The following is an 18,595-nucleotide window of genomic DNA, read 5'->3' on the forward strand; positions in this document are numbered from 1 at the left end:
GACCCAGCTTCCCTTACCTCCATCCACACCTTTGTAATTAGTTCCTTCGTGTATGAACCCTTTTAAAATTGTTCTAATTTAAATATGTCATGTTTCATATTGGAAACCTGACTAATACAGTAATTGGTATCAGAAGTGGCTCCAGGAAACAGAGTCAAAACTAGATCTGAGATTTATCTGGTCATATTATTTAGAGGTCCAAGGAAGCCTTATTGCTGGGGGAAATAACTCAATTATAATTACTCGAATTATCATTATTAGCAGCCTGGAATGAAGGGAAAAATGCTAGCTATATGGAAATCCTATAAAGTCTCAAGATGGAAATCAGAGCACAATCCCCTAGGAATTAGAAGTGATGCCTCGACACTGTGCTGATAATTATTTTTAACTTGAAAAGTAGCTGCTGGCTTGCTACTGGTGAAGACTGAATGGTCAACCATGGATCATGAAATATTTATGTGATTCAAACCGCCTGTCTTAAATTGAGTGTTATCTGATTCAATGAACCATAAAATTAGGCAGGAATAGCAGTACTCCATCATAATATGGAAGCCGTGTATTTGAAAGTAGGCCCCAGGAGATCTAGAAGGCTCAAGATAGCTTCAGGAGCAGGTGACTTATACTCACATAGTACCTGCTCTTTCTGCTTCTCCTTCAACGCACACAAGAGGCCTCAGGGGAGTTCCTCAACAAGTCTCATGTATAGATAGATCTGAATCCTGAGCACAGATGAGTGGGAAATAAACAGCCATCATGCTATAGCCGCATTCAGAGGTCTCCTGAAAGATGATGCTGAAATGAAATCCTCCCAGAACTTCAAAAAAGTTTGTTTATACTTCATTAGGAAGATAGTCTGAGATATTGACCTACGATAACTAACTAGTGATGCCCCCCCCAAAAAAAAAGTTGGTTTGCTAGTTGGGAACATGGAAGGTACAAGGTCAGGAGACTTTTAGCAAGGTCTGGGGAGAGAATTATGGCTGAAACTCTTGGAATGGGGACAGAATGGAAAGATAAAGTCAGAGGTCTACAAGATGATACATTCCGTTAGCCTGTTTTCAGTTTTGTTTGTGCTTCTTCAATGGTTCTCTGAATACTCTTAACCATGGTGTTCCATGATTCAGAAGCAGCTGGCTTATAGGACAGAGGAATGGCCAGCTAAAAGCTCAGTTACTACTATGATGTCTGGGAGATAACATCTTGCAATGTTGGAGTGGTATCCTATAGGATGCAGTGAATGTCTTAAACCAGCAACAAGTATAGAGCCAGGATGCATGAGTTGGGGAACTAAGGAGAGGTATTTGGAGTGGTCCCTCTCACCATCTCATCTAATAACCCACTGCAATATTGTTCATTTTATCTGTGACCTTGGGGTTGGTGGGAGGCAGATTAACCTCTGCCTCATAAAGCTTCTCAAAGGGGTTAGGTATGATTATCCTGTTTTGGCAGATAGGAATACCAGAAGTTGAGATCCCCCTCTGGCCATTTTGAGATTCCTTGTGTCACTGAATTGGAAGTATGGTGGAAGTATGACTGTACTGACATCACCTGGTGTTAACATGATGGCTGATGAAACTCCATTGCCTCCCCTGTTTGGGGGGCACAGAGTAGAGGCTGAGGGTAGACTGCACTGGGGCTCTTCTGTTTGTACCCCACTTCCATTTTCCTGGGACTTGAGAGATGATGTCTAATTTAATCTTCTCAACAACCCTATACCAATAGTAGGTCTTCTTGATTACCCTCTTCCCATACACCTGGGACTGTTCTAGGTTCTTCCCAGGAACTGGTTCAATCAGTCTTCCCAGTAGTCTTACATGCTAAGTATCTAATTGTTCCCATTTTACAGACAAGGGAACTTAAGTGCAGAGCAGTTCAGTAAATTCCCCTGATTAACCTCTGCCTCGTAAGGCTTCTCAAAGGGGTTAGGTATGATTATCCTGTTTTGGCAGATAGGAAAACGAAGACTTAGAGAAGTGAAGGGACTCATTGCACATATAGTCACCCACACAGCGAGGATTCAAACCCAAGTCTGTCTAACCTCAGAACTCATGTCCAACATACTCTTTGCTTCCTTAATTCTTCATTGTCTGGTGTCACGATGAGAAATCCAGGTTCTATGAACATAAAATATTAAGTAATAAAATATTTAAAAATATTTTTAGAAGAAATATGATGGACCTAATTCAAAATCCATGCTAACAGATTTCCTAGGAGAACATTGCTTTTGGAATCCTATTCTTTTATGCATTTATTAGCTGACATTAGCCCCAATCAAGGTAAAGTAGAATACAGTGGTCATTGTCATTCACAGACCGAGGAAATGCATAAACCAGACCTGGGGAGAAGAGCCTGAGACGGGAAACCACACTGGTCAGGGTGCCAGTAACTTCTTTTTGCTTTTGAGACAGTTTCTCACCTGCCACCAGTAAAGGGGGGCAGAGTCAAGACCTAGCATATGTTTCATCATTCCTATCGCTCCCTGGGAATTTCCTTCCGGAAATTTCCTCCTTTGGACTAGCACCACTGACCTCATCTAGCGAATATCATGGACTTACGGCTCTCCCACAATGATCTGCTTTTCAGATAATACCATCCAGTCGATTTTCTGTTGCTGTTGCTGCTGTTCCTTGCAGAAGCGGTGAGTCTACTTCTGAGGGCAACTTCTTGGAATTCATTCATTTCGTTTCTTTATCGTCTGTTGCGTCTGTGTCTCTCTGTATCTGCTGTTCCCTTTGTCTGGGAAACCCTTGCCCCACTTCCTCCCTGCTGAGTGCCTAGTGATCTAAAGGCATAAGTAAAATTTCAGGTTTTCAACCATCTGTCCTGGTTGGATCCCTTGGACATTAATTGCTCCTTCCATTGCATTCCCATAGCATGTGGCTTGGTTCTGTATTTGATATTTATTTTGTGTATGCTCTTTGCTTTCTGTGTTCCACTTAATAATTTTTACCCTTTAAGTGCAAGAATCCTGTCTTATTTATTTGAATACCTCCTGCCCCCAATGATCAGAGTCTGTTGTACTTTGATGCCCAGCAAACGATTGTACAGAGTAAATGCGAGGTACCGTGAAAAGAGGAACGGCTAGCATTTAATGGGAGTGTCCTCTCTGCAAGACTGTGCTAAAGGATTTGCATTTATTAGTTCAAGTAACTCTCAAAAACACCTATGGCCTTTCTAATCTCCATCTGACAGATGAGGGAACTGAGGTTTCACCAGCTCTGGTTTGGGAGTGGGACATGAGGTTTCACCGGCTCTGGTTCGGGAGACGGACATAACAACGTTTCTTCAATTTTATTCCATAAAAACTCCACATGCTCTTCGTACCACTAGCTCCTCAGTAAGGAAAATGCAGTTCTGGGAGGTGGTAACTTGCCCGTGGGAAGTCTTCTGAGTAAGAAGGGAGTTGGAAAGAGACCTGGAGCTTCCTCTTCGTTTCATGAGTATTGGGGGAATGCTTGGATAACCCGAATTCAGGTCATTGTTGGTAACATGGTTGTTTTTCAATCTCAGACAAGTCAGAACACAAATAAGCCTGAGCAAGGATGAAGAATTTCCAGAAAAATATACACGGCATCGCAGGCCATGGTTCAGGGAATTGCCAAGCAAGAAGCGAGTGAGTATCATCTTGATGAGGGGGAGGGAACAGAGGAAGCATGTGTTTTTAGGGACTAAGCTCCTCGAGGTACTGTTTGTAGCCACACGCAGAATCTCATGTCATGCTCGGTGCCTGAGGAGGGCTTCATAAACACCCAGTGAATGAATTCCTTAGAAGAGAGCAAAAGGAAAAAAAAAAAAAAAAAAAAAAAAAAAAGACCATTTAAATTAGCCTACTCTGCTATGTTTCGGCAGAACTTGAAACCAGACAGGGAATGGGGAAAAATGTCTTCTGCCATTTTTGAAAGCAGGAGTAATTTTCAGTTCACTGTTGGAGGGAACCGTGTTCTTAAGAAGTGTGATAAGCTCAAACACAGATCACAGCGTGTGAAAGGGAAGGTCTGTTTGTCATTTTTCAAGAGAGAAAAACCCATAAAACAAAGTGAAACTATTGGGGGGGGGATTAAATTTTAAGAATGTGGCTTAAAAAAACATGCAGGGGCACCTGGTTGGCTCAGTCCGTGGATCATGCGACGCTTGATCTCATGGTCATGAGTTCGAGCCCCGTGTTGAGCATAGAACTATTTTAAAAAAGAAAAGAGAAACATCCGCTGCAATGCTGGCAAGAGAATTCGTGATCTTGACAGCTTACAAAATGCTGAGTGTGTTGCTGGATTCAGAGGTTGTTTTATGGTCATATCCTATATTTATCCCACTCTGGTTTTTGCTCTGGTGAAGCCAGAGGGGAGAATTGGGGCAGCAGGGGAATATATTCTATCTCTATTCTTTTTTAGTGCAGATGACTAAAACAATAGTACAGCAAATCACTCCTTGGTTTTTACAGTCCAACAGAGACCACGGGCAACCATCGAAACGTAAGCCACTGCCTCCCCTCCCCCCATCCGAGGTTCCCGAAGAGAAGATCCAAGTAAAGGCACTGTATGATTTCCTGCCCAGAGAGCCCTGTGATTTAGCATTGAAGAGATCAGAGGAATACCTCATACTGGAGAAGTATAACCCTCACTGGTGGAAGGCAAGAGACCGTTTAGGGTAAGAACCGTGCCACGGTCCTTATCGAATTCCTCTTCGTTTATCCTCTGAAGACTTCTGAAGCAGAAAATCTGCGTTATGGCTCTTTTTCTCTGGGTTTAGAATTCTTCCTTCTGCATGAGCAGAACCGGTCCCTACACATTCTATCTGTATGAGAGAGCACGACAGCATTGCGATTTCAGGCAGAGTCACAGAACTGCAAACACCTGGCTTCACATCCCCATGCTGTCACTTACTGCTGTATGTCCTTGGCCAGTCACTTACCCTGACTGAGTTTCCCTCCCTCCTTCCTTCCCTTCCTTTATTGAGATATAATTGACATATGACATTATATTTATTTCCGGTGTACAATGTAATAATTTGATATATATGTATATATAAATGAATGATCACCACAATATGGGTAGTTAATATCCATCACTCCAAATAGTCAACAGCATTTTTTTTTCTTGCCATGAAAAGTTTTATGATTGACTCCCTTAGCAATTCTCAAAATGCAATATAGTATGCCACCAAACTGTTCTCTGTATCTCTGAGCTTATTTTTTTTAATTAAAAATTTTTTCAGATTCCATGTATAATTGAGATCGTACAGTATTTGCCTTTCTTATTTGACTTATTCCACTTAGCATAATGCCTTTGAGATCCACCATGTTGTTGCAAAAAGCAAGACTTTCTCCTGTTTTATGACTAATTTTCTGTTGTATATATATATATATATACACACACACACAATGACTTATGACTTATACATACATACATATACATACTTATACATAAGTTATACATAACTTATAAAATTATGACTAATTTTCTGTTGTGTATATATATATATGTCTTTGTGTCATTCATCCATCCATCAATGGACACTTACGTTGTTTCCATATCTTGACTATTACAATGTTGCAATGAGCACGAAAGGTACACACATCTTTTTGAGTTACTGTTTTCATTTTCTTGAGATAAATAGCAGAAGTGATTACTGTATTGTATGGCCATTTTATTGTTAATGCATTTTTGTTTCTTTATTTGTAAAATATGGGAATAATGATTTCTACCATATGGGCTTTTTTCCTGATTTACACTTTCTTTGAGTATTTGAATTCTTTTTTTCTGTCAAGCTCTAAGAGAGGAACAGAAACAGTATCTCGCTCATTTTCCCATTTCTGCAATGACTAGTTTTGGAAGTCAACATTGCAGTACTTGCTGAATTAAACGGGTAGGAAGAAAAGACCTTGGGGTGCAAACAGACGTCACTGTGTCAAGGGCAATGGGTTGTTAATACCAGGCTAGAATCCGAGGTAGATGCTCTGAGGGGGATCTGGGCTGCCTGGGGGAGAATGCTGGCTTTTGACTTCTATTCTTCATGATGATTTGGAGATGATAAGTATCTAAGTATTAGAAGTAGCTAGATTACATACCTCTTTCTTTAATTATATTTTCCTGATGATTTAGCCCTCTTGCCAGTTTTTAGTTTTGACTTAAACATGTGATGGACACTTTCCAGTGGGAAAGAGGTATGAGTAGGCTCAGGACCATGTAATTAGCCCTTCTGTGAATTGGCATTGGCATGACTCAGACTCTTAAAAAAGATAATTTAATTTTTCATTTCAAAGTTAATAAGTGAATATCGCTTTTTGTAATATGCCACCATGATAAACAATGCCTCCAGACCCAAGCACCATTATTCACTTAGTGAGAACCTTCCAGAAAATTTTCATTGCACTTCCATGTACATACTAAAATATACATTCTTGTTTGCAGATTTAGTTCACATAATTCTTTTTTTTTTTTTAAGATTTTATTTATTTATTTATTTGACAGAGAGAGATCACAAGTAGGCAGAGAGGCAGGCAGAGAGAAGGAAAGGAAGCAGGCTCCCTGCTGGGTAGAGAGCCTGATGTGGGGCTTGATCCCAGAACCCTGAGATCATGACCTGAGCCGAAGGCAGAGGCTTAACCCACTGAACCACCCAGGCGCCCCTAGTTTACCTAATTCTTATCAGGCTAAATGCACTGTTCTTCATCTTGCTTGGATTTCTCAATAATGTCATGGAGATCTTCTTGTGATCTTTAATTTCATATTTCATTGGTGAAGGTATAGAAAAAGAAAAACCCCTACCCTGCTGATGGATGTGTAAATTGGTATATTTTCCTTCAACAGCAATTTGCTGTATCTAAGGGGAGATGCACATACTTGGTGACCCAGGGATTTCCCTATTTGGTATGACTTAGAGAAGTACTTTTTCTGGTGTACAAGGACACATGTTCATATGTTTCTGAGTGACAATGTTGTAATAAGGACATGGCTATCCTAGCATGTCTATTCTATCTATTTTGCAGCAATTAAGAAAATTAAGTTGATATCTTTGCTGTTGCTATGTTTATCATCTAGTCACTGTGATACCCCAATGACCTCATCAGTGCCGCCTTTCCTCTTTGAAAAATCTAAGTGTTCCAAAACATCTTAAATTACTTCCATTTTAAGTCAGAATCTTAGTATTTATCATACAAGGATTTTGGCTGAATATGGAAGTGAAAAATCCTTTTTTTTTTCCTTTCAGCAATTTAATCAGTAAGACGAGTTTGATTTCCCCCATGTCCTTGAGATTTTAAAAGGATTGCTGTCACGATGATGCCACAGATATGCCAAGCATTTTGATTTTTGCTTTGTCTTTTGTTGTAGGAACGAAGGCTTAATCCCAAGCAACTATGTGACTGAAAACAAACGAAGCAATCTGGAAATATATGAGTAAGTCTCCTCCAAAATATGCCCTCGTGTCGATCTATGAAAATCAGGTACATTTGGGAGGCTTACAAGTATACAAGCTGGTTTTGATCTACAAAAGGAAAAGAAAGTAACACATTTGGCTGCTTTAGTTTGAGAGATCTTTGATCCTTATAATGGTTGATTCAGAAACTTCGTTTTCTTAAACTTCTTTTTGTTTTGTTTTGTATGACAACTTTTTGGGGGTTTAACAGTGACTGCATGGAAACCAAACATGCATCTTGGTCTTGTTTTACTCTACGTCCTAAGTGGAAAAATAACTATTCCAAAAATAACCTTAGTTTTTTAATGAGTGGTAAATTGAACCTAACGCAGAGACACATGACTCTATTTTGGCTCATGTTTTGATACGTTTTAGAAATAGCTGAAGATGAGAAGTAGGCTAATGCTGTAGGTTGGGGGGAATTTTTGGTGTGTTCACTACGGTTCTACTCAGAAACCTATTTTGGGGGCACCTGAGTGGCTCAGTTGGTTAAGCAACTGCCTTGATCCTGGAGTCATGATCCTGGAGTCATGATCCTGGAGTCCCAGGATGGAGTCCTGCATCGGGCTCCCAGCTCCACAGGGAGTCTGCTTCTCCCTCTGACCTTCTCCTCTTTCATGCTCTCAACTGTCTCTCTTTCAATTAAATAAATAAATAAAGTCTTAAAAAAAACCTATTTTTTATACAATATATAGATTTGGAAGGTGGAGATCTTAGAATCACTTTTCTAGAGCCCGACTCTGCAGATCAGAAACTCAGGTTGTGAGAGCAGTTTATAAGCAGAGGGTGGCAAAGCTGGGAGTAGTCCTGGTCTTTTACAAATTCAGGTTTGCTTAAGTTTGAGCCCTTGACTGCCCTTGACTGCCCTCCCCTGCCCTCCCCCAGTTTAGATACTCGCTTCGCAATTAGCATATGCTTCCAGTCCCATCGCAGGTGTGGAGGGGTGATGTGGCTTGAGGCGTGAAGACAGGTGCTTCTCAGAGAACCAGGCAGCAAATATAAATTGAATGAGAACCAACCCCTCCTTCCCAGCCCCTAGTTGCTTGCCTTGCAATTTAAATTTAATTTAAGCCCACCTGGAGGCCAGACTCAGCCTGGCCTCTCTCCCTAAAACAAATCTGAATCTAAAAGTATTGGTGGGGTGGTGGGGGTGGGGGGGTGTGCATATGTGTGTGCCTGGATGGTTCAGTGGGTTAAGCCTCTGCCTTTGGCTCAGGCCATGATCCCAGCATCCTGGGATGGAGCCCCACATCGGGCTCTCTGCTCAGCCCGGAGCCTGCTTCCCCACCTCTCTCTGCCTGCCTCTCAGCCTACTTGTGATCTCCGTCTGTCAAATAAACTAATAAGGAGGGGCGCCTGGATGGCTCACCCACTTGAGTGTCTGACTCTTGGTTTTGGCTCAAGTCCTGATCTAATGGGCTGTGGGGTGGAGCCCCAAGTGGGAGTCTGCCTGGGGATTCTCTCCCTCTGGCCCTCCTCCCACTCGCATGCGCACACGCACACACACGCCCATGTTCTTTCTCTCTCTACAATAAATCAATCTTTAAAAGCCCTGGTGAGGGCGCCTGAGTGGCTCAGTGGGTTAAGCCACTGCCATCGGCTCAGGTCATGATCCCAGGGTCCTGGGATCGAGTCCCGCATCAGGCTCTCTGCTCAGCAGGGAGCCTGCTTCCTCCTCTCTCTCTGCCTGCCTCTCTGCCTACTTGTGATCTCTCTCTGTCAAATAAATAAATAAAATCTTAAAAAAAAAAATTACCTAAAAGCCCTGGTGAATAATGTAGACTCCATTGGAGGGGACAAGGGGATGACTATAGGACACATGACACATCCGCGTGACTTTCCCAGGCTTCTCTATGAGCCATTTCTGTTCTCTCTCCCATCTCTCTGCTTAGTACCATCACAGGTCACTTCTGTCTTCTCTGTCCTTCACTGTTTGTCATGCCCCCCTCTCTTGACCTGAGTCGTTTAGCCCTACTGAGGTCTGGCCTCTACTCAGTAAGACAAAGGCCCCAAGTGACTGAACACACCGTCCTAACACAACAGTTTCACAACTCTGTTCCCTCACTGCTAAGTACATACCCCCTGGATGGCTCGCCACTGCCTCCATCTGGAGCTGCCCAGTAGGTCTCTCTGAAGGTCAGGTCAGGGGAAGTTCTGTGTGAAAAATCTCCTTCTGAGAAAAATAAGACTTTTTTCCATAACATAAACCCAGGTCAGACTTTCCAAGAGAGTAAAGGAGATAGGTGTGAAAGTACGTAACACAGTGCTCTGTAGTGAGTAAATGGATGTTCACCAACCAACAGTGTGACTTTCCTTCCTTTCATTATTAATTAAGTTGTTGACTGCTTCCTTAGTCTAGACGAGGGTTGGAGTTGACCCTTAACAGCTTGTTCATATTGTAAATATTGGGTAATTTGAATTAAACTACCCCAAACTTAGAATAATCTTCTCATTTTCTTGGCTTTGATTTATGTGTCTTTAAAGATAATCTTCTTTAATTATCTAATTGTGAGAAGATTAACTTTAATTTCTGTTTCTTTTTAAAGGGTTTATTAAAATATAGATATAAAAATTATCAATATAAGTTGCTAAAATATATAAATATATCCATCACTTACTATGTGCCAAGCACCATTCTAATGACTGTGTAGAAATTATGGCCCCAGGTTGAAAACTGTAGGGTGGGGTTAGAAATGAGAGAAATCTGGGTTCAAATCCTGACATCCCTGCTGGCTAGAGCTTGGGCTCTGGGCAAGATTCCCTAATATCTATAAGCCTCTCAATGATATGAAAACTGTGAACTGTGATACCTGTCTTGTGTGAGACATAGTCAATATTTGATACATTCTAGAACTGTGAAGTTAACAGAAGGGCATTTCCAGTTTGCCTGCTATCACAGAGGCACCACATTTCCTAGTTACCTCAGCCCCTGAGTCACTCCATCTATTCAATCTTCATTTATTGTTCACATACGATGTGCTGGGTGTTAGCTGTTCTGGCCCCTGGAGATACAACATGTAACACACAGAAGCACTCCCTGTTTTTGTGGAACTTACAGCTTCGTGGGGGAAATAGACATTAAACAATAACCTCAAATTCACAAACAAAATTTGAAATTTGAAATTGTGGTGTCATGGAGGAACAGTAGGGGACACTGGGAGAAATCAACGGGGAAGGCTAAAAGCTGAGGACATTGGGATGGGGCAAACCCTCGGAGGAAGTGACTTGAGGTCAAGTCTACTTGAGGAAGTAGAAGGCAGTCGGGAGGGGCTGGGGGGAAGGAGTGCTGTGTTAGTGGGATTTTGACATCTCAGGGGATCCTTTATACTTTGAAATATTTATGGATACTTTGGTTAAATTAATATCCAAATGATCAAGATTACAATGTGAAAACCTGGTTTTCAGTAAGCCTTCAAATCTTGATGCACTGTTTATAAATCTAAAAAATTAAGAACAGTCACCTTAATTCAAGCCCAGCAAGACGTGTCCTTAAACAATCAGTCCTACTTATAAGCTCAGTTAATTTAATTTCCTGAAACATTTCACTTGCCTTAATAAACTTGAATGAATTCAATTTTCTGTTTAAGTATTTTACATGCCTGACAGGGACAAATTTACAATTTCAATAGCCCTTTGTAAGTCCATATAGGATCCTGGAAATCTAATAAATTAAACGTGTATGTGGTAAGCCAAATTCTTGTAACCATACAAATATTAAAAAAGTCAAATTTCCTTAAATTTCAATTTGTAAGTTTGAAATTATTTATGCATTTAAAAATCAGAGGCAAAAAAATATGTCAGATTCTCTTAAAATAATACTTTATTTTATTTTTTAAAAGATTTTATTTATTTATTTGAGAGACAGAGAGAGGGAGGAGAGAGAGAGCAGGAGAGTGAGCACAAGTGGGGGGAGGAGCATAAGGAGGGGGAAGAGCAGACTCCCCACTGAACAGGGAATCTCCTGTGTGTCTCCAACCCAGGACCCCGAGATCATGACCTGAGCTGAAGACAGATGCTTAACCAACTGAGCCAGTGAGGTGCCCCAATAATAGATAGTTTAAATATCAAACATATTGCTTATGCTGAAATTTATGGAAATATGAGTCTCATTAATTGCATTATCTCTATACTGAAAGCTTCATCTTCTCAGGGGTAGAAATGACGAAGAGAAGCAGATTTACCTTCTTAGTTCTAACAGGTTTTCTAGGTTGAAAACTCAAGACCACAATACTGTTACCTGTTGACTCGAAGACTGAGACAGGAAGACCCTAGACTTACACATATACAAGATATTTGTACTTGGCAACAGTTGGACATGCTGGATGGTTTTCATACGCCAGTAGATCCCCACTCCAGACCCTCTGTCCACATCATTCAGTATGAGTTTTATAATCAGTGTTGTCTAGGTATAAGAGTTGAAGCCTTACATATTGAAAAAAAAAACAACAACCCACAAGTCTTCTTTCACTATCTGATTTAACCAGAAGAAATTCTGAAACACCATGACCCCACCTCTCCTATATCCTATCCATCTATTCTTTTTTCTGCCTGTTGAAATTCTGCATTATTTTAAAGGATATTAAATTCATCATATACTTGACTCTGGTTCTCTCTTACTACTTTGAAGTCATTCTAATGACATTCACGTATGGATGGATTTTCAACTTATATTTAAGCAAAATTAATATATTTGCTTATATTATTTATCATTATAATAAGTAAGTACAAAGCAACAAAATTAACACTAATGTGGTTGCAGGTGAAAAACATAAACAATTTATGTGAAGTTTTTAAAAAAAGATTTTATTTATTTGAAAGAGCCGGAGCATGGGCACAACGCACACGTGCGTGAGTGAGGGGAGGGGCTGAGGGAGAGGGAGAAGCAGACTCCCACTGAGGAAAGAGCCCCATGTAGGACTCGATCCCAGGACCCTGAGATCATGACCTGAGCCAAAGCCCAACACTTAACCAGCTGAGTGACCCAGGCACCCTGTCTCACTTATTTTGAAATAATTTTTTTCTTTGTACAACTAGAACTCTCAGACTCATTCTGAAAGTCCCTCCCTCAATAAGAATATTCATTAAAAGGCCTGAATGATATTCACAGTCCAACATCGCAATTAACTCCCATTCCCACTAGTGATAAGTAGTCCAATTATTTCATCTAGAATCACCTGTAATCATCCTCTCTTCTCTACGCTTTATCTTTTTAAAAGTTTATTTTCAATTGAGGCCATTAGTATTGTTAATACCTCACCATTCTAATTTAATGGCAGCTTTTTACGATTGTAGGTTAGTCCACAAGATATAATAGATTCCGTCCTCAAAGTCAGATAGAGGAGTTTCATGTAGCTACCATTTTGCCTACCCACTGTGACAATGTATGGTTATAGATGCATCCTTCCTTCCACTGTCCCCAAAAATAACATTTATTACATTAACTCCTTTTTAAAATCTTACTTTGAAATGAAACCTTTTCCATTTGTTTTCTCTCTCCTTTGTTCTACCCATTTCCTCTCTCTTTCCTGTACAACATTTGCTTAATGACAAAGTCTTGTCCTGCCAGACTAGGGGTTTCAATTATACTCATTCAATTATGTTTACTCTGCATGGTTCTGATATTCTAAAGTCATTTCATGATATGTTTCATACAGAGGAAACAGCAAAATAGGAGGCCGAAAGGGACTTGGTGAATGTGAGGAAGGAAGGGATTCCAATATGGCCGAAGGTTAGCGTGTGGAGAGAACAAGCAGAAGGATAAGAGGGTGTCTGGAGTAGGCAGGTTCTAGTTGTTCCACTTATGTTATTGAACCCCTAATTTTAACTGCAAGTTAACATACTTGGGGGAGTCAAACGGGTCCAAGTAAGTTTTAACTTTGGAAAGGTAACATGGCATATCTAAAATCATGCCGATAGGAAGTTCCTAAGAGCAAAGAAATGGGGATTTGTTAGTTTGTCTACCAAAGTTCGGTAAATGTTTATTGAAGAGGATGACTTCTTAACCACATACCCTTCATGAAAATTTTCAGGAGATTAAATCACTCCAAATCATATACTAAGTATCTGTCAGAAAGTTGAATTGAGATATGATAGAATAAGATAGATATGGACTTACAATTAATAAAATTATTATACTAAATTAACAATACATAATAGTAATATTGTCATTTATCAGAAATAAAAAACGCTCAGCTTTCTAAAATCAATTCTGTAGTAAAGTTCTTAAAAATAAAAGGAAATGAAGCAGAGTTTTTTTCTGAAAAAATAGAATATAAAATTTTAAAATTATTTTTATTGCTTTTACAGGTGGTATCATAAAAACATTACCAGAAATCAGGCAGAACGTATTTTGAGACAAGAGGTAATTCAGTTTTTTCATGAATAACTTGTGAATATTTTCAAAATTTCTGAGAGAGCTACATTGTAAAGATCTGACCAAACTAAAAAGTTCTATTACTTCCTGTTCTTTACAGTTCTAAAATATATGTTACAGCTTTATCTCTATTACGCATTTTCCGAGAAGTTGTAAACCAGATGTATTTGTATCAGCTCATGTTTTTCATTGACTTTCATTGTAACTTGAGCAATGTATTTTTCCTGAAATGATTTCAACTCCAACATACTAAAACTTCTCTTTCACTCCAAAATGCATTCTGCAGGACAAGTCTATTTGGAATTCCCCATATATTTCTGCATCACAGACAATAAAATATATACTCTGTCTTCATGAGCATAGTTAAGGCTTCTTAAAAACACAGATACAGAAAAATACTGATGGCGGCTCTTTCTTTGTTCTTTGGGAACAAAAAAGGAAGAGCAGGGTAGCCAAAACATCAAACTCAGATCAAAACTGCTCTTTTAGGTCAAAGCAAAACAAAACTGCATACAGTTTCCAACGGACGGTAAATATGAACTGTGGGCAAATGTAGAGTCAAACCTAGAAACTAGGTAAGAGGTATATGTGTCACTTTGCCCTCCTGTCGGATGTTGAGGAAATCTAGAAATATGAGTGAGAAAGAAATCAGTTCTGTAACGAAAAGTCAATGCCAGTAATGGCTCAAGACCCCGGGGAGGTCCAGTGAGTAGCGGGGGGTTAGACAAAGTTTGAGGGACACAGACTCGATCTCAGCTGGCAGGCAGGGGTTGGGAGTGGAGGGTGAAGGCCAGGTGTGGCTTCACTGGCTAGGAGGGAATGGGACACACCAGCAAATGTGGTACCCACCTGGCATGGTGACAGCAGGTGGCCTTCTGTAGAGTGATATTAGTAGGTCTAGAATGGACAAACGATGTTATGACAAGTAGGAAAGAGAGATTCTTCAGGAAGCCAGAACAGAGCCAGGGGCTGACCTTCCTAGAAAACAGGGAATTATGTAACACCCCCCCCCCCATACCCATAACCCAGACAGCACAAATAGCAACATTTGGCCATAACATTCATAAACAAAATAAAACCTAGCAGTTGCAATTGAAACCTATCCCTTCGCTTCTCTGTTCTGTCCCTGCCCATTCTCCAGAGGCGATCACAATAGAAGGGTGTGCACCCATTATGTCCAATTGCTTATATTCTTACCATGTATAGGTGCATTAATAACCTACAGTGTTGTGTGTTTTACTGCTTGACATAAGGGAGATCATGTGTATGTTGATTTTTAATGAAACATTGTATTTCAATTTTACTTCCATGGATACATGAAGAATAAACACATTCTTTTCACTGTGGCATTTCATTATATGAGTATACCAAAACCTATTGCTAATCATTCACCTTGTATCTAACTTCTTAGTATTATGAACAAGGCTGCCAAGAACTTCTGTGTACGTATTACCTTGTACAAAAGGGCAAGGGTTTCTTTCGGTAATACCCAGAAATGAGATGGCCAGAAACTCTGTGCAGACTTAGCATTACTAGATATTTTGAAATCATGACTCAAAGTACTTGTACACATTTATGTTCTTACAAGGAATCTGAAAACTGGTCCTCTACGTTCTTGTCAACAGTTGGTAGCCTCGTATTTTGATTTATTGGAAAATGGTATATATATATTTTAAAATGTGCATTTCCTTGATAAGCAGTTCAGTTCAGTGACTTTTCATGTGTATGCTAGCTTATTGGGCTTCCTTACATGACTGCTAATATCCTTTGCTCATTTTTCGATAGTTTGCTTTTGTAGCTGATCAATATGCATTTTAATTAATTATTTATTTTTTTAAAGAGGCATTTATTTATTTATTTGACAGAGATCACATGTAGGCAGAGAGGCAGGTAGAGAGAGAGAGGAAGGGAAGCAGGCTCCCCGCTGAGCAGAGAGCCCGATGATGCGGGGCTCGATCCCAGGACACTGAGGCCATGAGCTGAGCCAAGGTAGAGGCTTAACCCACTGAGTCACCCAAGCGCCCCTGATCAATATGTATTTTAAAAGTATATTCTGAATCTTTTGTCAGTTGTATGTTACCACTATGTTCTTTTGATTTTTGGCCCTAAATTTTTTTAATGCTCTTTTCTTATTTTAAATTTTAAAATAAGTTAGTGTCAAATTTCTCAATTTCTATGATCTCTCTCTTTTTTAGCATAATAAATTCTTCTCTCTCCTGATGTCTCAAAGAAAATTTATATTTTCTTTTAAATGGTTTAAAGATTTACTTTTAATATTTAGGTTCTAATATGTTCAAAGTGTGTATGTGTGTGTGTATATGTGTGTGCTATTGGTGTGGATAGTTTTAAAAATATACATGTTTTCCCTATATATCTTAAAATATTTGTGTAATTTGTATATTTTCTATTTTTTTGAAAGTACCTGGATTAAATCCTACTTGGTCAACGAGGCGTTTAAAACATATATATTGCTAGTTTGAGTTTCTTAATACTTCTTTAGCATCTGTCCTGTTATGTTCACAAGAGGTCTGGCTTTTAATTTACAACTCTCTTTGTTTAGTTTTAGTATTAAGGCTATACTAGCATCAGAAATGAATTGGGACATGAGATTTTGTCTCTTCTTACAATTTTTAAAATAGTTTATATTGAATAGAGGTTATTTGTTCCTTGGAGTTATATATCTCTCTAATAAAATAATGTGGACATGCTGCTTTTTCAAACAGATATTTGACTACTGATTTAATTTCCTTTTCTTCTTGAGATGTTTGAGAACTTACATTTGCATGGAGAATTACTTACTTTATTTTCTAATTGATTGCATAAGTTTTTATAGATGTATCTTATAATTTTATTTATTTCGTATTTCAATAGTATATTTATACAGTTTAAAGATCTAAAGATTTTGAATTTTCTTCTAACCTTGTCCCCAAGACACCAGTTCCATTTCCCATCAACAAACTTCTATTATTGGTTTATTTTGTGTCCTTTCAGAAATATTTAATACATACACCAGTAGAAATATATTTTCTTATATTGTTATTCTTAGGCAAATGGTACATATTATATATATTCTTGTGTATATTACTTTTTTCACTCAGTAGTATGTGTTGGGAAGGAAACTGTTCACGTCAGTGCACAGAAAGTGTTCTCATTCATTCTAGAGCTGCATAATATTTCTTACTCTGGACATATCACAATTCATTTAAGAAATTTAATGGAAGGGTGGAGAGCTGGACTCTTGGTTTCCAATTGGTTGTGATCTTGGGGTCGTGGGATTGTCTGCGTGGGACTCTGCACTTGGCTGGGAGTCTGCCTCGGATTCTCCCCCCCCACCCCTCCCCATCTTGTGCTCTCTCTCTAAAATAAATAAATAAAATCTTAAAAAAATTAATAGGAATTTAAGTGGTATATACTCTTTTGCTATTAAAATGGTGCTGCCATAGGTAGCTTACCTATACATCTTTTCCCATTTATGGGAGTATATATGTGGAATAAATCCCCCAAGGTAGAAATTCTGGATAGAAGGGAATGTACATTTCTACTTTTGGTAAGTATTAAAGTATACTCTATAGGAGTTGTACAATTTATGTGCCTCCTAAAAATGTAAGAGCGCCCATTTCTTCACAACCTCTCCAGCAAGTGTTTAATGAAATGTGTGGCCCATTGTAACCATCAGTGTGGGTTTTGTTTACATCTCTCTTATCCCAGGAATGCTAAGCATTTCTGTGCATATAAAATTTTATATATTTGTATCTCTTTTTCTGTAAGCTGTCTGTTCATATCCTTTGCAAAATTTTCTGGGTTTTTTTTTTTTTTTTAATGATTTCCTCATAATCTGTAGGGCCTATGTAGCTACATTATAGAAATTAGCTCTTTGTGATATGTGGCAATACTTTTCCCAGTTTTTCAATTGAGGTATATATATTTGGTCATAAATAGTGCTTGAATTTTATGTGTTTGAATTTATCAGACAAATTTTTATAAAGCTTCAGGGTTTGTGTCAGGTTGGAATTATCTTACTCACTCTGAGCTTATAAAAAAATCCCCATGTTTTTTATTACTTTAGGGGTTTTATTTTTTACATCAACATGTTTAATTCATTTGTAATTATTCCTGATGTAGAGTGAGGTATGGATCTGATTTTATTGTTTTTCTGGATGGTTACCAAGTATCTATCTTTTCTGTATTGATTTGGGGGGCCACTTTTATCATAATAAACACAGCTCCTGTGTTGGAATACATCTGGACTCATTTCTTGGTTTCATTGATTAGCCTGTGTATTTCGGTGATGGCCTTACAATATTTCAAATACTGAGGCTCTCTTTGTGTGGCTAGCTTCCCTCATTCTTCTTTTCCAGAAATACTCTGGAGATATATTTTATACATATGAACTTCATAATTATTTTGCCTAGTTTTAAAAAGCTTCCTGCTGGTGCATTAAATTTACAGAGTAATTTAGGGAAAATTGTTTGGGCATTACAAGTCAGTAGTCCTTGGGGGTCAATTTGTTCTGGGACCCGGATATTAATGATTCCTATAGAAAAAATTAAAATGAAGTCTCTGCTTCAAACAAAAATAAATCTTGGATGGATTGAAAAGAAAACCTAATGAGAAAAGCAAACATCTTTATATTCTTTAGGAGCATTTAACTGAGTTATTTTAAAAGATTTATTTATTTACTTGAGAGACATTGAGAGAGAGAGAAATTGCATGTGCAGTGGGGTCAGGGAGCAGAGGGAGAGGGAGAGAAAAACTCCACGCAGACTCCAGGCTGAGCACAGAGCCCAGCATGGGGCTTGATCTCAAGAC

At 38.9% G+C, this 18,595-nt stretch overlaps 1 protein-coding gene across 2 annotated transcripts in view; it reads left to right on the forward strand.

Moving 5' to 3' along the window:
* The window catches only part of TXK (TXK tyrosine kinase), a 61,634-nt gene that overhangs the window by 15,279 nt on the left and 27,760 nt on the right, over positions 1-18,595 (forward strand). Inside the window, exons 2-6 of one of the 2 annotated variants that reach the window (XM_059161961.1) lie at positions 2,584-2,638; positions 3,511-3,613; positions 4,439-4,644; positions 7,329-7,394; positions 13,720-13,774. In XM_059161961.1, coding sequence (XP_059017944.1) covers positions 2,584-2,638; positions 3,511-3,613; positions 4,439-4,644; positions 7,329-7,394; positions 13,720-13,774 — 485 coding nt within the window. Of the gene's footprint in view, positions 1-2,201; positions 2,639-3,510; positions 3,614-4,438; positions 4,645-7,328; positions 7,395-13,719; positions 13,775-18,595 lie in introns of those variants that run through there. The other variant, XM_059161969.1, reaches the window with a different exon arrangement.

This window comes from Mustela lutreola, chromosome 1 (genome assembly GCF_030435805.1).
Source record: "Mustela lutreola isolate mMusLut2 chromosome 1, mMusLut2.pri, whole genome shotgun sequence".
Classification (NCBI taxonomy): domain Eukaryota; kingdom Metazoa; phylum Chordata; class Mammalia; order Carnivora; family Mustelidae; genus Mustela; species Mustela lutreola.